Source organism: Sceloporus undulatus, chromosome 6, assembly GCF_019175285.1.
Source record: "Sceloporus undulatus isolate JIND9_A2432 ecotype Alabama chromosome 6, SceUnd_v1.1, whole genome shotgun sequence".
Taxonomy (NCBI): Eukaryota; Metazoa; Chordata; class Lepidosauria; order Squamata; family Phrynosomatidae; genus Sceloporus; species Sceloporus undulatus.
In genome coordinates, this window is record NC_056527.1 from 35,498,317 (window position 1) to 35,508,370 (window position 10,054).

A 10,054-nucleotide genomic window follows, 5' to 3' on the forward strand; every position below is an offset into this window, starting at 1 on the left:
TATCTATCTATCTATCTATCTATCTATCTATCTATCTATCTATCTATCTATCTACCTATCTACCTATCTACCTATCTATCATCTCATTTACATAATTTTAAAGTAGACAATGCAGACAATGAAATGGTTAAAAGATTTACCATACCTTAGCTCAGTCTAGAGACCGCAGTCAAGAAATCAGAAGAAGCCTAAGGGAGAAGGAGATCGGTAGTAAGAGCTGGCTTGGGGGCGGCCCAACTCCACCCCCAAGCTGGAGTCATGCCTCCCACCTGCCCAGTGGAGCACTCCTGTGGCATAGCAATTAGACACCACATACCGCAGAAGAGGAGGAGAAGAGCCACAGTGGCAGCAAGAGGGTCACAAAAAGGAGAGGCATTTTGCTGCTTCTTTTTGTGCTGGAAAAATGCCGGATTGGGGCTGCAGCGTGCATTTGTGTGATGCTGCCCCTCTAGGGCCATCTGTTTTGGCCCTTGGTAGAGTACCACACTTCACACTTATAGTGTTGCTATTCCACTTTAACTGCTCTTACTGCCTCCTGTTGCATTCTGGGATTTGCAGTTTAAGGAGAGCTCTTAAGCCTCACTGAACTCCAAAACTCAGAATGCAACAGGAAGCAGCCAAAGCAGTGAAAGTGGAATAGCAGTGCTATAAGAGTATAGTGCGATAATGTGGTAGGAATGGAAAGGGCAGCCATGGAAGAACTAGACAAGGTCCTGAAGTGTAAAGATATATAATTGAATAACAAAGTTAAGACAGTCTGTGCCATCGTATTCCCCATTTCTATGAATGGTTGTGAAAGCTGGACAGTGAAGAAAGCTGATTGGAAGAAAATCAACTCATTTGAAATGTGGTGCTGGAGAACAGTTCTACGGACATTGTGGACTGCTAAAAAGACAAGTGGGTCCTACAGCAAATTAAGCCTGAACTCTCCCAAGAAGCCAAGATGTCTAAACTGAGGCTGTTGTGCTTTGGCCATATCATGAGAAGACATGACTCACTGGAAAAGACAACAATGCTTGGTAAGGTAGAAGGCAGAAAGAAAAGAGGAAGACTACATTACAGACAGATAGACTCAGTTAAGCCATGGCCCACAGTCTGCACGACCTGAGGAGGGCTGTGGAGGATAGAGAAACTTGGAGGTCTGCCAGACATAGGGTTGCTATAAGTCAGAATTGACCACAGTTAGCAACAGCAGAGAGAGAGAGTTCATGGCCTGAGATGGTTGCCTCATGTTGAATAGTTGAGGCCTGTTACAGACAGGCCAAAATAAAGCTGCTTCGAGTCACTTTGGAAGTATGGTATTTCAATGATGCATGCGTCCTAAGAGTCCAAAATCCGCACCAGCCACACTCCAGTTCTAAGGACTGGCGTGCAGCTTTTGGTGTGGCTTTTGGACTCTTAGGACTCATGCATCATTGAATACCATACCTCCAAAGTGACTCGAAGCAGCTTTATTTTGGCCTGTCTGTACAGCCTCATTTCCATGCAGTCAGGGTTTTAAGTAACATTTTCATCAGTAGGAGAAATTCACAAACAATCATAAAAATTGTCACTAAAATAATAAAAATCAGGCACATAAACAAAAGCAGCTGCTGGGAGAAAAGAAAAAAATCAGTTCCCAGCAATTAACAAATCCAAAGCAGAATGATACACTTCACTGGATCCTGTTAGTGACATATGCACTATTATATCTTATTTTTGTATTTGCAGAGTCATAAATTTCTTCTTTCCGCACCCAACACCAACCCTTGACCATAATCTTTCTTTCTGTGTGCTCTGAAGGCCATGTAGAAGTATCTGAGAAGTGTTTGGCTGTGTGTCTGTAACCAGACACACATCTTCCACATGATTTTCAAAGATCTGTGGAGTTCTGTGGTGTATATATGTTGGATGATTTTGGTTTATCTTTAAAAGACACAGAACATTAAAAATTACAGAGAATTGTAGATGAATACATGCATATGAAAAGGGCGCCTATAGTAGAAAAAATTAAGATTTTATTGTCGCAAGATAGCAAAATAAGAATAAGGCTGCAGTCCCATACACAGATTGGAGTAAACATCATTGTTTAAAAAAAAGTTTAATGCAGGTATACTGAAACCTTTTTAAAGCAGGTTTCAATATTAATAATTGTTTAAAAATATTACCTTGCAATTGTGGCATGGGGAAATGGTAAATGGCCGAAGTCTTATGCCACTTTGCCCATTATTTATGTCTAGCATTTGTTCCATAAACTGAAATGTTTTATGGCTTCATTTCATTTTGCTCCCCCGCCCCTTGTCTTTCAATAAGTCTGTTCACTCAGAGTTTCTGAGGAATGCTTGCTCTTCATGTGATAAGCCCTTACTGTTTGCCATTCATTATTATTTTTTTGGCAATGCTCGTCTTGTTAAATGAGTTTTCCTTCTGCCATTTCAAACATTTCATTGTGTGTTCAGAGAGCAGAACCATCGCTACACATTATGGAATGCTGAGAGCAAATTGCCGACGATCTCCTGAATCTTCGCATAGTTCCTAAAAAGTCAGAGAAATCTGCAAGTGTCTATTGAACATTGTGTGCAGATAGCAAATACATAGAAACAGGATTGGCTCATGAATGTTTATGAGCCAAGAACCAGCGAAATTTGTCAGATAATATGTTTGCATGAAATCATCACAGTGATGTACTCCCAAAATGTGCATTTCCAGCTGTTTATTTGCCTGTTTGGAGGCACTTCTTTTAGCTGTCAGTCACAAAGGATCCCTTGACCATGAGGAAGACTGTCTTCTCAGCATGTTTTCACTCTAAGGCCATAATGTGGGTGATGAAAACTAAGAGTTACTAGTAAAGAGAGAAATGACAAAATACTTTTCAGTTTTGGGCACAAACTGTTTTAACTGTAGAAAAGATTTTCATATATGTAGTTGTGGTCCCACATGGCTTCAAATCATAAATCAAAAAATATCCCAAATGGAGTCTTCTGATATTCATGCTGCAGCCAGAGCTGTGTTATTAACCAGGCTGTCGAAAACCTGGGAATACTTCCAAAGAAAGCTTTGGGCCATTTTGTCTGTTCAATCACTTTCCTCTTTTATACCCTTTAACTGAATATGGTGCTCAAAGTGGTTAGCAGTAATAATGTCAAGAAGAAGTAACATCATTAAAAATTGGTTAAAGGCAACAGTTAAAACCCAGAACAGTTTTAAAAGGAACAAAACTTGTCCACCAGTTACACTCTAGTTCAGAAACCTACATTTTTGCAAGGTAGTTGTTAACTGGAAATAATGAAAATGGTGGGGATTCTGAATGGGATGTTATATATTTTAAATGGGCTTACAGTCATGAAACAGAATTGAGGTAGCTTTGCAATGTCCTTATTTACCTGAGGGCTTACTGTGATATACATTTACAGGTATCCCTTGTGTAGTAGCCAGTGGAGTGACCTGTGTTGTGCCATGGTTCCGTGTGCATAGGCACTGAAGCACATTGAAGGATTCTGTTGCACTCTGGATACTGGGTGTGGAGTGCTGGAGTGCAATAGGAGTGCCCAAAGTGGCAGTAGAAATATATGATGTTCATTAAGAGCATCCAATGCGCTTTGAAACACTCTTGACAATGCCCTGATATGCATCTGCTCAATTCATAACAGGATTTTCTGCATTTCCGCCATAACTACAGATTTGTCAAGTTCGAAAGGTGGGCCATGACATAGAATCTTGGCCCCCTTTTTAAAAGAAACGTGGTTCAATAACCAGAAACATCTCAGAAAGCAAATTATCAAATTGAGTGTTACCAGAGCCGGAAGGGATTTAATTAACTGGCTACATTATCTCCATTAAAAGAAGAGTTTAATAATGATGTGAAAAAAGAAGGAATAGAGACAGAAAGGAAAAAGTTTGATAAAATTTTAATAGGATGGTGTAAAAGGATTCATAAAGAAAACCTTAAGTACTTTTGGATATTGAAATGAAAGAAGAAACCATCAAAGATACCATGATAAAATGGATGCAAAATATAGCAGCTCAGTCACCCATAACCATGTGGGAAAATTCATGGAAAAATAATCAGAATTCACCACGTGAAATAATAAAACTATTTAAAAATTCTACACAGATGGTATCTAAGTCCCTCAAGACTATCAAAAAGGAAAAAACACTCTGATGGTTATTGCTGGAAATGTAAAGGGAAAATTGGAACTATGTACCATGTATGGTGGCAATGTGAAGAGATCCAAAAATACTGGAAAAACATATACAAAATAGTGCAAGAAATCTTAAAATAATATCTCCTTACTTCCAGAGTTGTTCCTATTAAACATTGCGGACGTGATACAAGTCAAACTGACTTATAATCAGATTAGCGTAATCTTATATATGATTTCTGCAGCACATATGGTATATGCCAAACACTGGAAATCAAAAGTAATACCTAGTATAGCAGAATGGAAATTAAAATTACATGAGTTGACAATAATGGACAAATTGACAATGTATACTGCAGGTAAAACAAACCAAGAATATGAAACTAAATGGGAAAAGGTTGTGAAAATTTGGTACTAGTAGAGTGATAAGAATATAATGTAAGGTAGGAATGAACCCTGTGAACGAGTACATATAGTATTAATTACTGTTAAAGGGGAATGAACCTAAAGGTGGTTCTTGTACGGTAAGAAGACAGAGAAATAACGCAAGTTGGAAACTGATGTATATATGCACATAGAATGTAAAACATAGTTTCCCCCCCTCTTTTCTCCCTTGCCACTTTATTGTACTTTTATGTCAATTATTTTATATAATGCATTAAAATTCAAAAATAATAAAAAAAATTGAGTGTTACCCAAATGACAAATCCATTTCCAGGTAGAAGATGCTCAACATAAAGACAAATACATGTTAACTTTTACTTGAATAGCACTTCCTCTTCTATTAAATTTGCCCATGTATATGATAAAATCTACTTTTAGGTTTGCATCTGAAGGGCCAGATTTTATCCAACAGTTGCTATATTTGGCTCAATGACTTCCTGTTGCTGATTTCTTTTCAAAGTGCATTTGAAAGCTTATTTCATTTTTTTTTAAATTTGAGAGTTATAGTCACAGCTGGTGAATATAATCAGTTGTGGTAGTTGCTATCGATTGATAAGCCTTTCCCTAGCCACTTCATGCTCTGTATTTATGCGATAAGAAAATTCTATCTCCATTATAATCATTTCACAAACCAAATTAGCTGATTATATTTGCCATTATTGAGTGTACCTCATGAATCATATGAAGTACAATCCAATCTACTGAGTACAGGCAGCTGTATGCATTCACTGGTAAGCTTGTCAAAGCAAGAGGATTCTTTGCAGTTGATTCTACTCCAACCTCAGATCATCTCATCCTATTTTCTTTGTCTCTTTTTTGATTCATAGCAACTTGTTATCCAAAATGTAAAAATGGTGGGAAATGTCTCAGACCTGGAAAATGTAGATGCCAACCTGGCTATGGAGGAAGATATTGTCATAAAGGTAGGTTTATCTTAGACAATTTGCAAATTATTGTCGGGGAAATACAGTTTATGGTAGACTAAAATTCACCATAAAGAGCTAATTTGTGGACTTTTCTACATACAGTATTGCTCACAACATTCACTTTCAACAGTCCTGTCAATCTAACTGTGGGCCAGAACAGACTGGCAAGAAGGGGTGGTTTGAAGCTTCCCTCACCGAAGATGGACAGGGGTGGCGGCAAACCCCCAATCCCTCTTGAACCTGTCCTAAATAGGAGGGAAATAGAAGCCAGCTTTCCTAGCCCTGTCACAATCCCAGGTTGGCTTCAAGGTGATCCAGCATCATGTGGCATGTAAACACTATGCCACCGGAGCGTCTTGAAGCTGCCCACGTCTGGGCAGCCAGGTGGCTTCCAAGCGTTATTGGCAAGTGCAGTCTGTAAATGCCGTGCTCCCAAGATGCCCAGAAGGCATCTTTAATGGGCCATCTGTTCTGGTCATAATACAATTTTAGTACAGTGGACCCTTGCCTTATGCGGCGGATCCGTTCCGGACACACACACACCCCGCGTAAGGCGAATTCCGCATATGCTGGAGCCCCATTCACTTGAATGGGGCTCATGCGTGTGTGGTGCGTGCACGCCATAGGTGCGCGCCCCATTCATTTGAATGGGATGCGCTGCCCCTTGCTTGAGTGCGTAAGCTCAAAGCCGTGTATAGCACGCCCATGTATAACATGGGAGCACTGTATTAATCTAGCATGAGCCAAGGACCTGGAGTACTATTTTTGGGGAAAAAAACATTTATTAATATCATTCATTACTTTTTCAAAGCAATGTGTTGGCCATTAATCCTAGAGTTATGTGTTTATTTACATTCTCACCTAAAAAATAGAAAAAGTCCCTAAATCCCCATAACCAACCCCTCAATTAACATCATTTTAGGAATAACAAGTAAATTGTGTTACCAGCAATTGTTTTGCAAAGAGAATCTCATTGAGACCTCATTATGCCAAACAGTAAAATAAACAGGTAATGTTATTATTTGTTATTCATTACTTCCAAGCACTGCCTTCTGCCTTGTGAATCTGTCAATTTCCTGGCTTTATTGGAAGACATCTGGTTGCATGTTCTACCAACAGCTGATGGGACGCTTGATGGAATGTGAAATAGTGCCTTTCCTTTTGCTGTGCCCTGGCTTGGAATTCCTACCTTGAGAAATAGGTTTGGTTTTTCCCTGATGGCATTTCATTCCAGGCTAAAGACTTTTTGATTGAAAGTTTGTGAATATTCTTTGGCTTTGTGCCTTTGTTTTCTTTAAATTTGATCAGCCCATCTTCTGCTTTGTTCGTATTGCTGATAAGATCAAACAACAGACCTCTGCTGACAAAATGGCACAGTCCAGTGGAACAGGGAGGAAGCAACCCCCATTTCCCATTGCTGTCACTTGTCTTTCTATAGGAATACTGTACATCCTGGAGGCTGGGTAACATTCAGGAGATGGTTTTTGAGTAACAGTAACAACAACATTATTTTTTTATTTGCCACTCTTCATGGATTGAGGCGGGGAACAACAACAGACCAATAAATATGGGTCAATTAAGAACACAATTTCAGTTAAAACATACATCAGTTTAAAAGAACAAATAAGACACATCTGTATTAAAACAATCTACATTTAAATTTCATCATGAAAAAGTTACAATTTTAAAAATTATTTTGATAGGTCTGCTGGAAGAGATTAGTCTACAGTGCTGTTTTAAATTTGGATATTGTATTCAGTTGCTGAATCCCTTCAAACAGGTCGTTCCACAGTTTAGGTTTTTTTGGAGAAAAACTTGACAGGGCCTGTATTTTTATAGTTCAATCAGTAATGATTGTTCAGAAGAGGGAATTTCCGCAGGTGGTGCTTGCGTGACAAGTGACAGATGCTGAAATTCCTCTTCTGTGCACTTTTTAAAGGCACAAGAGCCCTGTCCTCTTTTTCATTACTGGAAAGCCTATGGTGGTGTGGAAGGCTGTAGTGGGAGGGAGGAGAACAAAATTCCAGAACTTCCACTGGGCTGATGTGGGTTTAACCAAATGCAGGTATATATAATATATGTATGGATGTTATTCATACATTTTTATGTACTTAGTTTGTGGAATTGTTTACAGATCAGCTGTCAATCTCCTTAAATTGGTTATAGTGGGGCAGAAAGATAGAGTAGAAACATTCTCCATATGTAATAAAAATGAATGAAGTTTTTGTCTAAATGACTTGGGTCTATCTTAGAATTATAGCTTAAAAGAGGAAAGATATTTAGAATGAAACATTTTTGTAAAGTACAACTCTTAGCCTGTTTTGTCTGTGCTGTTTCCTTCCAGTAAGCTGCGAAGGAGGATGCCAAAATGGTGGGGAATGCATCTCTGTTAATGGGATGGTAAAGTGCCTTTGTGCTTCAGGTTGGACAGGATCACGATGCCAAGAAGGTAAAGACTCTTTGGCTATTTACAGATTGCATTTGGAACCCTCAGGCAGGGTTGGGGGAAGCTCTGTTCTGCAGGACCCATTCAACTTACAAGCCATCACAATCAAAATGTCTTATCTCAGCTCAGAGACCAGATTTAACAGATTTTCCCTTCTGTCTCCTATGCTGCAATAACATTTTAAAAAGCTTCTTTGTAGCCCACTGGGGTTACGCTGTGGAGAGAAAAGTTAATCCTCCCATCCCTAGTGCTGCAAAATTGCCCACTTGAAAAATTTCATTTCCCCTCTGCAATGAGGCATTTAGAAAGTCTTCACTCACACCAGTAGTAGCTTTTTAAAAACTGGGGCCAAGATCATAGCTTATTGTGTGCTTTCAGGTGGTTTCTGACTTAATGGTGACCCTCAGGCAAACCTAAAACAGGGTTTTTTCTCAGCAAGATTTGTTCAGAGAAGATTTTTTAAAAAATTGAACTTTAAAAAATGTTCTTCAAAATCTTTATAATACAGAAGGATGTTGGAAAGAATACCTTGTTTTTCTTGCCCTTTTGGTGCAGCGGTTTGTTCCCAGGGATGTCGGAATGGAGGCATTTGCGTAGCTCCTGGAATCTGCAGCTGTGCAACTGGATGGATTGGTGGAGCATGTCATTTAGGTGAGTTACACTTTTGGCAGTTCCAGGGCCTTTTTCACTGACACACAGGGTGCTTCCAGAGAAGCCTTTTATTGACTTGACCTATTCACAGGATTCCACCAGGAGTCCATAACAAAAGCAAAAGATGCCATAACCAAGCAAAGTTTTTTGATTAGTTAGTGCCAGAAACAATCTGTCTGGAAGCACTCATGTTCTTCAACACCTACTGGTTACACATGAAACATCTGTGTACTAACTGCATTTATGTTTTTTGTACTCTCCTGTCTTTATGTGTATAGCCTCTCATTTATGTATGAAGATATTTATTTAAGTTGGGAATATTTTATGAGTTATCAACATGTTCAAGAGGATATAGTAAATTTAGATAGTTATGGGTGGTACTAATGATAATTGCTGAAGCTTCCTTTCAAATTGTAACAAAGGTTAGAAAAGTTACTTATTTGGCTAAAATTTCCAGAATTCTTCACTGCATAGCTGTTGGCTACGCTGACTAGGAGATCCTTGGAAGTGCAGTCCAGAAATGTAACATCTCCCAGTTCTGATTGCCTTGTGAAAGATCTACACAAAAAAGGAGGAGAGTTTAAGGGCAGTGTGGAGCTGGACTGCCTTCTTGACTCCTTGAGCAAGCCCAGCTGAAATGAACAAACAAAGAAGCTGTAGTGTGACAGTTGTATTATTATTATTTTTTGAGAAACAGGAAGTTTGTGTCCTCTATTTATTGTCATATATTCTAGGTGTCATATGTATCATATTATATGAAATTTGCATCCAACTTTACATTTTTAAGGACACGTGTCAATTACTGGCTACATAGATACTGCTATCAGTGAGGAAAGTTAAAATAAAATAATTGAAAGTGACATTGCAAACAGAATTTTGCCACTATAGTGGCTTCATGGATTTCACTAGCAAGTACACTGCTCTAACACACTGACAATACCCGATTTCATCTGATTTCAGAAACTAAGTAGGATTGGCCCTGATTAGCCTTTGGATCGAACACACCACAATGTCAGGAGTTTCCAGGTACAGTTGGAAACAATCCTGCCTGAAACCATGGCAAATTACAACCAGTCAGAATGGACAGTACTGGCCTAGAGGGATCAGTGGTTTGACTTAGTACAAGGTTGGACTTTTCCTATGTGCACTTTTCATCAGTTCATCAGCACTTTTGAAAAAGACTCTCTCCATGACATCTCCATAGCTATTGTGTCCAAAAGTAAGAGACAAGCAAGCCTCTTAATGTAATGGATTGCACATGGTGGGTCAAAACCCTCAAAGAAATGATAGGAGTCAAGTGAGTTTGATCACCAGACTGAGCTATGAGATCCAAATACAAATGGTTAAGAGAATATCTAACAGCAGTCTCATTCAGTTGAAAGACACAAGTGACTATCATGGATGCATCTGCCTAGAGCCAAATTTGCCTGTGTCCCTGGTGGATTCTAAATTAAGATACAGCTCAA

At 39.0% G+C, this 10,054-nt stretch overlaps 1 protein-coding gene across 1 annotated transcript in view; it reads left to right on the plus strand.

Annotated features, from left to right (window-relative positions):
• The window catches only part of LOC121935795 (von Willebrand factor D and EGF domain-containing protein-like), a 15,017-nt gene extending 5,246 nt beyond the window's left edge, over positions 1 to 9,771 (plus strand). Inside the window, exons 2-5 of the mRNA XM_042477681.1 lie at positions 5,393 to 5,488; positions 7,836 to 7,940; positions 8,493 to 8,588; positions 9,046 to 9,771. Of these exons, the coding sequence (XP_042333615.1) occupies positions 5,393 to 5,488; positions 7,836 to 7,940; positions 8,493 to 8,588; positions 9,046 to 9,062 (314 nt within the window). The 3' untranslated portion in view covers positions 9,063 to 9,771. The remainder of the gene's footprint in view (positions 1 to 5,392; positions 5,489 to 7,835; positions 7,941 to 8,492; positions 8,589 to 9,045) is intronic.
• Positions 9,772 to 10,054: the final 283 nt, after the last annotated feature.